This window comes from Lipomyces chichibuensis, assembly GCF_038497645.1.
Source record: "Lipomyces chichibuensis strain CBS 12929 unplaced genomic scaffold V1513scaffold_2, whole genome shotgun sequence".
Lineage (NCBI taxonomy): Eukaryota > Fungi > Ascomycota > Lipomycetes > Lipomycetales > Lipomycetaceae > Lipomyces > Lipomyces chichibuensis.
Window position 1 is genome coordinate 486983 of NW_027117454.1, and position 12744 is coordinate 499726.

The window sequence follows — 12744 nt, forward strand, 5'->3', positions numbered from 1 at the left end:
GTCGCATTAGCATCAGAGTCGCAACATCTGCTTAAATGGCCCAGCTGTTGGTCGGGTCAGTTTATACGAATGAGAATTGTATTGCCTGTACACCTGGAGCTATAGTGGTTTAAAGCAGGGTCTGATTGCCATCCAAAGAGAGATTGTAAATTCGCGATATGGGCGAGACCGCGGATAATGCGATTGGCAGGTACTGTACCAATATATTTTTAAAGACATATCGTGATCTGACTATTATATAGCTTAGCTGAACTTCTGCGGTATCCTGATGTATGTAATTGAAACGGATAATTGTTGTTGAATACTAACAGATCATAGGATCTTGCCAAGATATCGGCGATCAAGGAGCGTCTGCTGCGCGATAAGGCGGCAATGGATTTACAACTTAAAAGCGGAGTCCAAACTCAGCTAGATATAACGACGGTGCGTACGATTACGTCAATATATTTTTGGATGGTTAGACTAATCGAATTGTACAGAATGGGCTTAAAAACATACTGGACGCAAAGACGTTGGTGGGTGAGCTGAGTGAGGAGTTAATGAATGTCAGTGGACGTCGATCGCTACTGAGATGGTCGCAGCTAATAATATATGAATAGCTGAACTCTTTGTGTGCGCAGGCTGAGAATATGGTTTCTGGCTTTGGTCAGATAAACCGCGTTTCAAAAGTGCGAAGAAACTTCCTGGCCGTTGAAGACGTCAAGCGCAATCTACAAGAATTACCGGCAAGGCTGGACGAAATCGAAGCAATGATTGACGCGGATGGCAAAGGTATTTTTCCATACTTGTTGTGTAATCTGTCAGCTTTAGAATAAATTCCTGATGGAATCCAGATATCTTCGGGCCTATGACAAATTTCCTCAGAATACACTATGAATTGTCACGACTTCGTGATTTTCGGGATCAAGCTATGTTTCAGGCCGCAAGGTCCAGCAAAGATGCTACATGTACGTTGCAAAAGTATTTCACCCGCCTCGACAACGTCATCCAAGAATTCGACGCCTTAATTTTCGACATCGCTCAGAACTTACTGGAAGTCTTACGGGAAGGAAATTCCAGTCTAATAGTACGCTGGGCAAAAATAATCGACACGGAAGAGCGTTTGGACACAAAGGTCAAGGTTCTCAACTCTGCGTCAGAATCGCATAAGGAGCTGGCGAAGCATTTGTCGATGAACAGCCAGCCGATGGGGATGACACGTGCCCTGAGGAATTACGACGAAAAGTTGACGGAATGTATTAAACTCGGCGCCAGAGACGTATTTCAGAATTGCGTGTCCACTTTTCCGGACGATCCTAGTACGTTACTGGATAATTTGTATTGGGTCACCAGAGACATTTTGTTTGCAAAAGCGGATTTAACAAAGTGTGTACCAGCGAGTTGGAAAATTACGAACCGGTTCGTCGCGGCGTATCACCAAGAAATGTACGTTTTGTTCAAGAATCTAGTTACGAAGGAGACAGAAGCGGGGTTACTCTTGAAAATAGTGCGTTGGTCTCAAAAGTACAATGACACGTTAGTCAATGAGCTCAATATCCCACCAGAACAACTCACACCATCGCTGCTGGACGGCCAAGAGGTAGAAATCCTGGTCGATTACATGCGCTTGATTTGCCGCAAGATCGACGAGTGGATGACAAATCTTCAAAAGACTGAGTGCAACGAATTTATCGAACGCGTACAGGCTCCTGATGTTGACCCCGAGTCGAAGTACGGTCTCGCGAACACGCCGATCGTCTTCCAAATGCTGAATCAGCAGATTAATGTTGGTATCGACTCTGACGAAATTCGTGTTGTGTCGGGCGTAATTCATGAATGCAAACGACAGTTACTTCTTCGGCAGCAGAAATGGATAAACGTCGTGCGAGACGAAATTCAAAAGTCGAATGCGTCTATGGACGAGGTACCGGGTGGTTTACTCGAATACTGTATTGCCGTCGCAAACGATCAAGTTCGCGGGGCTGATTATACCGAGAATATCATAACCCGCCAGATAAATGTGAACGTGGACGTTCTGGTACATTCAGACGATGATCGGAATGTCCAGTCGAAGATGGTTCAGGAATTGGAAGATGCAATGGATGGCTTTATCGCGACCGCAAAATCGTGCGTTCTCGAGATGGTCGGCATGGTAATGTTCGATCTCCAGCCTTCCTTCGCCAACCTGTTCAAGAACTCCTGGTATACCCCGCCCGCGACAACGACTGCCCCAGATGGGACCATCACATCGGTGCCAGCTAGTCTCGTAATTCAAGAGGTTGTCAGAACCTTTGAGGAATATAATTCTGAACTCACGGAGCATTTTAATCCCGATCTGTTCCAAATTTATATTGACGACCTGTTGGAAGCGACACTCGTATCTTATCTCAGCGCAATCAGCAAGAACAAAGGTGCATCTTTATCGCCACGCTCGCTGGACCAAATAAAGAGCGACGTCGCAATAATGTATCCTTTTTTTACAACTTTTACAGACAGCGAACACGTCGAATCGCAATTCAGTGGCATCGAAGCTTTCATGGGCTTAGCATCAGGCGACAAAGTCGGTGCAGTCGAGGGATTTCGAACACTAAAGGAAAGCTTTCCTGATGCACCGTTAAAATTTGTTGAAGACATTCTTCGGGCTCGAGAAGATTTAGATTCAAAGTCCGTGAAGGAGTATATGGAGACTGTGCGTCGGGAATGTGCACCGTTGATTATGAATCCGTCTAGCGATAGACACACTTATATGTCTCGTCTTTACCCTTGAGGTTAGAAATGTTGAGGTTGTATTATAGAGTTACTACTTGTACATAGGCTGGGGAGTTCTAGGCGGCTATGTGGTGCAGCTGAAAGCACTCATTAATGGATTATATGCTTAAGTTGAAACATCATTGATGGCTGTTTGGCTTCTCAGCTCAAACTTTAGGATTGTGTCATCAATCTTCACAGGACGTGAAGTACGCCTTGTACAAGCACTCCCCAAAGGTTTCCCGCGCAAGCAAATTGTGGAGTGGCCGCGCGCCTCACTATTCAAGTGACTGCTCAGAGGCTGCCTACCTAGGAATACTCTGGCACAGAATTTCTTTTCCATATATCGTGCCTTCTCACATCCGAGTTCACTATCCACATCAGAAAGTCTGGGCCATAATGAGCCTGCCACTGTCCAGAGCGTCACACTATTGGATTTATGACTCTCGTCATTGTAGCAAAGTATGCCAATGTTTGTATGACGGGATTGTAGAACGAGAGTCCACTCTTCCAATCGACAACGACCAACAAAAAACCTCCCATTTAACAAAGAGATTCACGTAAAAATTTGAGTATTTGGCCGCAGCATTCTATTACTCATGGCCGTATTAGTGGTCGATAGTACATTAGTACCCGAGCGTTGATGATTCTCGAATATTGTAATTACACTGCAGTTCCGTTAACTTTCTGACAGATTCGGAGATAATGGCTTTTCATTGCTTTGATGCGTGCATCGCGATCTGGTGCCGTATTTATATGTTACGTCAAAGAGCAGTATCCAATACTGATGCCTATTGCGGGTCTATAATTTATCTCGCATGTTAGCATGAAAGGGTAATTTATATTATAAACTGGAAGTTGTGCGGTAGGCGAGCATATGTCATATACACTCGGTGCACCATGCGCTATGTATGTAATAACTTTTGTCTATAGTACAACCCACAAAATAAACTACGCGTAATCCATTTTAGTATTCCCCATGCTATAAAAGAATGCTACAAATTACCTAAATGCTACCTAAACGACAGCCCAGTTAGCACATTCTCTCCAACTTAACGATAATTGAGAACGTACAAACCTTTCCCAAATTCCTTTAAAATCTCAAAAATCTGAGACGCAGCTTCTTTCAAATCCGGAGAATCTTTCTGGCTCGTCCACTGCAAACAACTTTTCATCATCGACTGCGAATTTTCTACATCGGCCATCTGCATAATAGTCCTGAACAACAATAGCGCCATCTCTTTACACTCCATCGATTCATCATTCACGAGAGTCATTGTGAGTGGTACGAAAAATAATTCAATAATATTCTGTACTACATCGTTCTTCGATTTCGAGAGTAAGACGAATAGGACTTCCATGACTGATTCCCGACCTGTCGCTTGCTCGTAGTTAAGATTGTGAACTAGGAAACGCATTTGCTTATTCAATCGTCCCCGGCCTTGAGGATAGTCCATCAAGAATTGACAAAATAACGATTTGCAAACCTCACGAGTATTTTTGGACCCACTGTTCACCATGATTTCACGGATCTTGTCCATGACATCGTAAACTTCAGAAATAACTATCTTCTGGAGAAGAACGGCTTTGATGAATGCAAAAGAATGGGCTTGCTTATCAGGCTCAATGAAATCGAGCTGAAGTTTCTGCACTATGTACGCAATCGAGGACTCATCGGCCGTCGAATATTTTTTCTTCTGCAATAGCGTAGCGAGCAACTTAAGACCAGTCTGACATAATTCAGTCGTCGCCGACGTAGACTTCTGGACGATACCAACCACATATGTGAACAAGAACTTAGTGTCGAGTTCTTCGAGAAGTGAAGAATACTTGGCAGCTGTAGCAAGCAGCTTCAACGACGACAACTGGATATCTTCATGCTGAGAAGCAAGATAAGGCTTCAACGATTTGACAAATTCTTGCAGTTCAATGGCCCCAATCAGGTCACGGTTCTTCCGGAGGCAGTTCTTGATGACGTCCAGCCCGAACCGCTGCAAATAATGCATATTATCTGCCAAGTTCTTCTGTATCTGAACCTTCTTCGTTAAAAATAATCGAGCTTGGGGAGCTCCTTTGTCATATCTTTCCGTCACGTCTGCTTTCCAATCCTGGGGATTCTCCGAGCAGAGAGCCAAGCAGAACGATATAACCTCCGGCGAGCAAGATTCTGCATTTCGCGAGATGCCGTTACATATACGACGAAGTAAATCGTTGATTTTGCGCTCAATCTTCAAGTTGATATGCTCGCCGTTAAGAACTTGTCTGACCGGATATAACAAATCACTGAATCTGCCAACCGACACATTCGTGGACAAGATCTCCATGGAATCGTAACTTTTGTTTTCCTTAACTTCCCGCATCTTGCTTATGTAGCCATCCGCGTCTTTCTCTGAGCCAGTGACACCGAAAATATCGTCCATGCATATGTCCGCAATAATTTGCAAGCTTGGATCCAGATCCCCGTGTTTTGAGCTTGGTATGCCAATAAGTGCAACCAGCATACTGTGTACAGTAAATGACAGGATATGCTTCTGCGAGCCGCGTTTCAATACAGACTGCATTTGGCGTAAAATAATACCGAGAAGCCGTGGGCCAACTATTACCGAGACTTTTGCAAACACTTTCCGCACTGCATCACGCACCTCCTGTAGACGATTTTTGAGATGCTGAGATAGCTCAAGAATCACATTTGATAAATTGCTAACTAGCGTTTCTTCTGAAGTACCACAAAGAAATTTTATCAGTGGCACCGTCACCGTAACTCGATCTGCCAGGGTATTCTCATCCGAAAGCTTGAGAATATTTCGAAGCTTTGGAGCCACCTCGGTTGCCAAAAACGTGTCAGCCTTCTTGGCATTGTACTTCTTAAATTTAGGTTCCGCCTCCTTCGAACTTGAGCGTTGATAAATGGCTTCGGCAACAGAGTCAAGCAGTCGAGAAAAAAATCTGACTTTTTCACGATTTTTCTCCAGATTTGACAAATATCGCTTCACGATTGCCTGATATTGGTTCCATGACAAGCTCACACTAAGCTTTCCAATCGTACTAATCGTCTCTTCTGCCATAGCCGAGGTCGCTGCAGTAACATCACGCAAGAAATGCTCGAGTAGTGGCAGCAACATGTGCGAGATATTGAAATCCCCAAGCTCCTGCTTCAATGCTATCTGCCCTAATCTGTAGATTGCTCTTTGACGTCTATGAGACTGGATATGAACGATGTTGTTAAAGAAGTCGGCCTCCTCGTCCCCATCGAACAAGAGGACCTGTAGATTTGCAACTTTTGGATACGCCGTAGGGCTTTGCACCAATGTCTTCAGAATAGCAACATACTCGTATCGTAACATTTCCTTTTCGGACCGGAGGCCGCTGCGTATAGCCGGGATAATCACACTTTCTAGCAATGAATAAAACTGAACTCGATCGGGGTCTTCTTCCTTAGCTTTGGAGGCCGTTGTCTCGATAAATCGCTTGAGCACTGATGATGCGCCGCTCTGGATTGCCTTTTCGTCGCTAGTAGCAATCCAGTAGATAGAATCATGCAATATAGGACCCCATTGCAAAGCACTACAGCTAGACCACAAATCAACATTGAATATTGCATACGCAGAAAGCCGTCGTTCGTAGTCAACCTCGTCAATCTTGACTTTCGAGTATGAATTGAGCTCTACCAAGATATTAGCGACTGTCTTGACCGTGTCGTCGTTACGGCCCAGCGAGGAGAATATTTTGACTAATGATATTCTCGTATGGCGCTCCTTGATAGTCTGTAAAATTGGGCTTAGTCCGTCGTAACAATTTCGAAGAAGAATATTGTTGGTTGTCGCCGCCACTAATGAAGCAAGTAATTCGAAAACATCGCTGATGCTATCTGAATGACTGTCCCACGACTTGGCCACAGATAGGCACACGTCAACATAATGCTCAAGTAATAGCGAATTATTGAGCAAGAAATCGCCGAATATGTTCATGACTTGACGAACGACGGCGATGCCTGATTGCACAATATCGTTGGTTCGTTTAGTGGACAGCAAGCTGACAAGGCGAGGCAAAAATAGCGGTAATGTTCTTTCATTCATCGCTTTTACCACCATTGTTGTTTTCTGATCTGTAGAGGACTGCTGCAGCTCGAGTAGATTAGCGACGAACTGGATGGCTGCAATGTAAATGGGTTCCTTCGCAGCTCCAAAGTCCATCGTCTCCATGATCTGAGGAATTATCCTCCCATCATAGTCTAGCAGTGACAGTAAACGTTCCGTAGAACTCCAGATTAGGAATGTTCGCATAATTGGTGATATATCCTGCGTATTTTCGTTCTTGAAATTCTCGATGCGTGGAAGGATAATTTCTGGAAGGAGAACATCTTTGTATCTTTCCCAATTGATAGTCGGCACATCTATAAATATGATTTCGAGACATTTCATGCCTGTGCTGCGAATCAAACGACAGGCGGCCAGAATATCAGTGCTGACTTGTTGGCTAATCAAGACCCGTTGAGCATAGACAATGCAGGACAAAATGGATTGCAAAAGATAATCACCAGAGACCCCAACACGTCCTTTCAGAACATGCAAGATGTCATCTGCCATACTCACAAAACCAGTAATCCTCCGAATTTGAGACTGTGAAAGCTCGAACTGTTCATAGTCTGGAATTGCAATCATGCGCGACTCAAAATCAACAAGGACGTGGCTAGGTATGCCTTCGTACGAGAGTTTAATGAAGAGTGCAATACATTCCTGCTGCAGGTTTCCGATGGCAGATATGATTGTAGTCCGATGTGAGCTCTTGACCTTGCCGTTGTTACTAGCATGGTAACCGACCGCTGCCCCATATAGTATGTGCACAATTAACGGCATCACGTTAGGTGCATGCTCCGAGGTAATAATCGACTCATCGGCATTGCTTAGAAGCAGTTTGGTTAACTCGTCCTTGTAAACTTGGGGATTAAGCAGATTTTGGAGATTCCCTTTATATATGTTAATGCTTGCGTCGCCCCATTTGAATATACACTCCAATGCAAGTTTCTGAATGCCCGGATCAGGACTTGCAAGTAGACGAATTATGCGACCGTAAATACCGTCCGTGTTTAGGGATCTGGATGGATTTTCAAAACTAGAGAACAGTTTTAAAATATCCAATAAAGCAGACTTTTTCTGGACAACACCGTCTACACAAGACAGAAATATGGGCACCAGCTCAGAGCTTCGTTGCTCAGCTAAACGGCTGAGATTGTTCAATACAGCGTAGCATCTTCGGCGAATAGTGTCTTTATCAACCTTGTTTGTAAAAGTATCCTAAAGACCATTAACAGTGAGTTAACAATTGTATCTGTCAAAAACTTACATTTGCATAGTACTCCCTCAAAAGAGTATCAGCGTAAGAACGCTTCTGAAGAGCATTGGCAGATTTCCTCTCGATATCTTGGACGTTGGTACAGTGAAAAACGTAAGGGTGATCATATGAGTCTCCCGCGGACTCCGTTTCCATGTCATCCGTGGCAGACTCTGATGACGGAGCAATGCCTTCAAATAAAAGTTTCCACACAGCATCTTTGCTACTTGATGCCAACTTCACTAGAGTAGATATGGCCTCCTGCCAGACAGGTTGGAATTGTGAATTTAACAGAGCTAAGCCTCGCGGTTAGCGAATATTAACAAAACATTTGTTGAGCCGACTTACCAAAACAATATGAAATAATATTCAATCTTAGTTGCTCATCCTTTAACGACGGATACTCTATTGCAATTCGGCGGATATACATGGACAACGTCCTTGCCGTGGAGATCTCGAATGCAGTCTCCCCTATCGTCACACAGAGATCTAAGATTTCTGGAACACAACCATCTTTTAATTCACAAATTAAAGACATTAATTTTAGCGATTCAAGTCGTAATTCTGCATTTGCGTCTCTCAGATTGATTTCGAGCTTTATTGTCAAGTCCTTGAGGACGACCACTAAATCCGGGAATTCAGAGACGGGATGTGCAAAACTGTAGCTGATTAGACTCATTTAGATTTCAGATGAAAGCAATAGGCTTACAATTTGTATATGTTCAGCAATTCCATTAACCCATGAACAAAGTAGCTGTTCGAGCCAAAAATTTCGAATTGCTCCGAACACCCTTTGAGAGACGACATCAAGCGAGGCTTATCCTCTGCCTGTCTGAGTCTCTTTGCCAGCACTGACAGCGCACGTCCATAGATTAGTGAAGTATCGGATGAACTGAGTTCGCTCTCCCTGAGAACATCGATTAAATCCATTGTGCACTCCATGATCTCATCGGAAACCTCGAAGATGTCGTACAGAAGCTCAAGCTGTGGCCCCACACTCGAAAACCTACTGACATCGCCAGACCTAATACTTGCTATATGGTCCTGCATTCCTGCCACGATGAATTTCGCTAGAGATCTGCTTCCTCGGATGGGTGAGACATAGCCAGGTGCATCGATACGCGGATTCCACTTTTTGAGAATTGCCAAAATGGTAAGAACGGTATAGTTGTCGAACTTATCAAGTCGGTCAATGAATCTGCCAAATCGTTAACAACAACTCCAATCCCTCCATAGGCTGGCACACATATCTGACCTTTGTAGATATAACAAGACCACTCCAGAATAGTACCTGTCCTGTGCCAGATCTGTGAAGTCACAAAATGGGACAAAGCTACGCGAATCGTCGATATTGTAAATGTTCTCTACCAGCTCTGTTGCCATCGCGTCATCTATATTCTCAGCGTGTTGCAGCAATGCTTGTGATACTTTACATAACTCCCATACAACATTAGATTTTATCTCAGATTTCGGCAATTTGTTGACGGTGGCCAGGATCGTACGGTAAATATCTAAAGCGGCATCCCAGTCTGGCACCCTAGAGCCCTTTCGCAGGCCGACTAGCAGCAGCAGCTCCTTCGCGATCAATCGAGTGAACTCCGGAGAGACGTTTTTTCGAGAAAGCTGCTTCTTTGTCCACTTAAATATAATTTCGTACAGTGGTCCGATAGTTGACTTGTCCCCATGATGTAGAGTGTCAGTCAGTATCGTCAAAAATACATGGAACTTGCGATCTGATATTATATTAGCTTCACTCAATATGCCGCGTATACTTGAACAAAATACCGTCGCAATCACTTGTACAATATTCTTGCAGTTTCAGAGCTAATCTAGGAGCCCTTGAGTGTAGTGTATTGTCAGGACCCTTGAGTGCCTCAGCAAACATAACGCATATTGCGGTCTCAAAAGTAGTTGATGTAGACGCTGCCCATTCCTGAAAAGCATGGTCACAGAAAAAGTCAACGCTGGCCTGCTTCGAATTGCGAAGGAAAAACGAGAATGATTCTGCTGCAAATCGAGATAGGTATGGTCTTCGTTCATGTTGCGCAAATAATGGCGAGATTAGACTGTATATGTGTTAGCGTCTCTACAGAGTTAAATCACAATATACACACTCAAATGTTTCGGCAAGTTTGTCAACTAGGTACCGAAACAGGTATTTGAACAAATACGCCATGCAATTGAATGTCCACTGTACGATCATGGTTAGGGATGAATACTGCTGGGAAAAATATCACACACCAACCTCCACCACTTCAATATCTTCGTGGAAAGATACAGATATCAGTGTGCCAATCGCGTTTGGTAAAAATTCTTCGAACTCCGGTCCAATATCATGCGCAAATTGTGCAAGGAGACTGCCACTTCGTCAGAGAAAATATAGGACAATTACAGAGAACGTACTCTAACAAAGCCTGACATGCAAACTTCTCTTTCTCAGAAATGGAGTTATTTAATATAGTGAAGATTTGAACTTTATGATACAAGACTTGTGGCAAAGATTGTGAAATCGGCGAAACCTCTCGTGCGAAGTTGACAAAGCATTGGGAACTGTTCAATTCTTTCCAAGTCTGTAGAGCAACGTGAAAAAATGACTCAGTAGGCTGTAAATACCAGTCAATAGATACCATTATATTAACTTATTTAAATCATACTTTATCTCCAATGTCATTGCTGTGTCTCTTCGCTCGGCGGAGAGGGTCGATCTTAATACCATCGACGCGTTGTCGAAAAGAAATGAACTAGGCTTTGTTAGTTTGCTACACATCTATTCCAAAACAAACTATAGAGTAATCATGATACCTTATGCCTTCTACGAAGGTCAACAGTTGCTTTCTTCGTAATCGCCATTGGTGACTTTGGGCCTTCGATCCACGCATGCTTGATCGCGAAGTTTGCGATCATCTTGCAAAAATTTCAATTAAATCGCGGTCACATCTTCGATTAATTAAAGGCGTATTTGCACGTCCGCCTTTGCAGTTAATGCTTTAATCTAGTAGCAGTCGGATACTCAGGGGTAAGACTCACTAACTTCATACGGTTAGAGGAAGTGTATCTCATAGAGATTTGAGTTTTAGCTCTCAAATTTACGAAACCTGCAATAATATTACGAGCACATGTGAGGGCGGGTGTCACATTACAGTACCGTCATTGAAGACAATACAATCCGTGAAAGTAAAAAAAGTGCTCAAAACCGAGTCATGGCTTCTGTATGTATTTGTGTGTGAACACATACCAAAATTATGTAAAGACTAGCTTCCCAATTCAGGGATGACGCTCTCCCAGTTCTCAATAAGCTGCGAGGCCGGTTAGTTCATTGCTCGTAATTCAATCTACAATCATTCGAAGACTTACTGTACGGAAGAATTCTATATGTTCGTCGGCTAAGGCACCGAGAGTATCCTTCATTTCAAGAGCCTTGATCCGTTCAAAATCGACCAGATCCCGTACCACCTCCTTGTCAAATGAGCCGCATACCTCCTTCGCTTCCTCGACTTCTTTGGTCAGCACCTCCAATCTGGTATCGAGTTTGCGTAGTCTTTCAATGCGCGCGACGTGATGGTCGACACCTCGTAGATCTTCGACCTTAGACCGTAAGAAACCATTTCCACCACCGGACGCGAGGACATTGCGCTCGACTGTAGCCTTGTTCAAATAATCCTGTAGTCCCTCATAATCCAACTGCTTTTGATCTCGCTGCTTGAGTAGCTGCTTGACTGAAACAACGTAGCTCTCCATATCCCGCAATGAAACTACGTAATCTGTATCGACGCTGTCACGAAGTTGATGCAATGCATCCCCGGTTCCTTGCACTCGGCTCGCAAACGCTCTGAAAGAAGTTTCTATATCTGGCTCAAGTTGTGCCAATTTTGCCACCTGATTTGTAAATTCGTACAAGTCATTTTCCCATTCGTGCTCGCGACGGACCAAACGCGTCATAACCTTCTCTGTGTGCGCGACGTCATCAGCGAGTTTGTCGGCGCGCTCCTTAGCCGGCAAGAAGTCATCCTTTTCCTTTGGAATCTTGGAAAATGCATTGATCAGCGCGTCACTAAAACCATCAAAGACTCCGGAGGATTCTGCACTGCCAGACGCTTTGTACGGCCGTGCACGCATATATGCATTCCATTCGTGCGACTCGAGAAACACTATTAATACTGGGGCGCGGCGCAAAATGGGATGGTTGGACAAGCGTTGTAAAAATCTGTGCAGGGAACTCGCTCGACGAGAAGTAAACTCGACTCCAAATCTATCGCCCGTGATATATTCTAAGCAGTCGCGTTAACCTAATGGACAATCTTTTTTCAAACTAATACGCACCCATGCGCTGCTTATCGGGTAACGGAGGAACAGCACATGCTGGGTGATCTCGCACAATAATATTAAACAAATAAACAAAGTCTGAAAATCGTCGACGGACTGTAAATTCAGGGGTCTGGAATGCGGGAAAATCGGACTCAGTTGTAATGAGATACGATATATATGCATTCTGAGTACCTTCCTGCTCCTTTTGTGGATCCGATACCCGACAGTTCAGAGTAGATGTCCAAAGACTATGCTTATCTTCATCTGTCTCTGGAGCACGCTCGGTAACAATAGTAGCGGATGATGGATGTGGCGAGGGCATGATTCCAGCTAGTGATCAGTAACAAGAAAGCACCAGCTAAGTCCACGATACTATAACTG

General features: G+C 44.0%; 3 protein-coding genes across 3 annotated transcripts; 1 reads left to right on the plus strand and 2 right to left on the minus strand.

Annotated features, from left to right (window-relative positions):
- The first annotated feature begins 29 nt into the window (after positions 1–29).
- On the plus strand, positions 30–3003 carry V1513DRAFT_477029 (exocyst complex component Sec6-domain-containing protein). Its single transcript, XM_066900225.1, has 6 exons — positions 30–190; positions 243–270; positions 319–423; positions 480–545; positions 600–771; positions 834–3003. Exons 1-6 carry the CDS (start codon positions 159–161, stop codon positions 2744–2746), a joined length of 2316 nt encoding a protein of 771 aa, XP_066756241.1. The 5' UTR covers positions 30–158; the 3' UTR covers positions 2747–3003.
- Positions 3004–3733: 730 nt separating this feature from the next.
- V1513DRAFT_422732 (uncharacterized protein) lies at positions 3734–10962 on the minus strand (the record flags this gene model as incomplete). Its single annotated transcript, XM_066895994.1, has 12 exons — positions 3734–3744; positions 3806–8021; positions 8071–8354; positions 8407–8717; positions 8768–9256; positions 9314–9791; positions 9844–10124; positions 10173–10249; positions 10304–10415; positions 10462–10661; positions 10713–10799; positions 10861–10962. 12 exons carry the CDS (start codon positions 10960–10962, stop codon positions 3734–3736), a joined length of 6648 nt encoding a protein of 2215 aa, XP_066756242.1.
- Positions 10963–11309: 347 nt separating this feature from the next.
- On the minus strand, positions 11310–12685 carry V1513DRAFT_456313 (uncharacterized protein; the record flags this gene model as incomplete). Its single annotated transcript, XM_066899563.1, has 3 exons — positions 11310–11354; positions 11413–12326; positions 12379–12685. The coding sequence occupies 3 exons, from the start codon at positions 12683–12685 to the stop codon at positions 11310–11312; spliced, it is 1266 nt and encodes a 421-aa protein (XP_066756243.1).
- Between the last annotated feature and the right edge of the window lie 59 nt (positions 12686–12744).

What these genes read in the sequence shown, in the direction of transcription:
- V1513DRAFT_477029 (XM_066900225.1), top strand. Translation starts at nt 159, where the DNA reads ATGGGCGAGACCGCGGATAATGCGATTGGCAG. An exon ending in CTCAGCTAGATATAACGACG is followed by an intron (nt 424 to 479) that starts GTGCGTACGATT and finishes CGAATTGTACAG; the next exon opens with AATGGGCTTAAAAACATACT. An exon ending in GATTGACGCGGATGGCAAAG is followed by an intron (nt 772 to 833) that starts GTATTTTTCCAT and finishes GATGGAATCCAG; the next exon opens with ATATCTTCGGGCCTATGACA.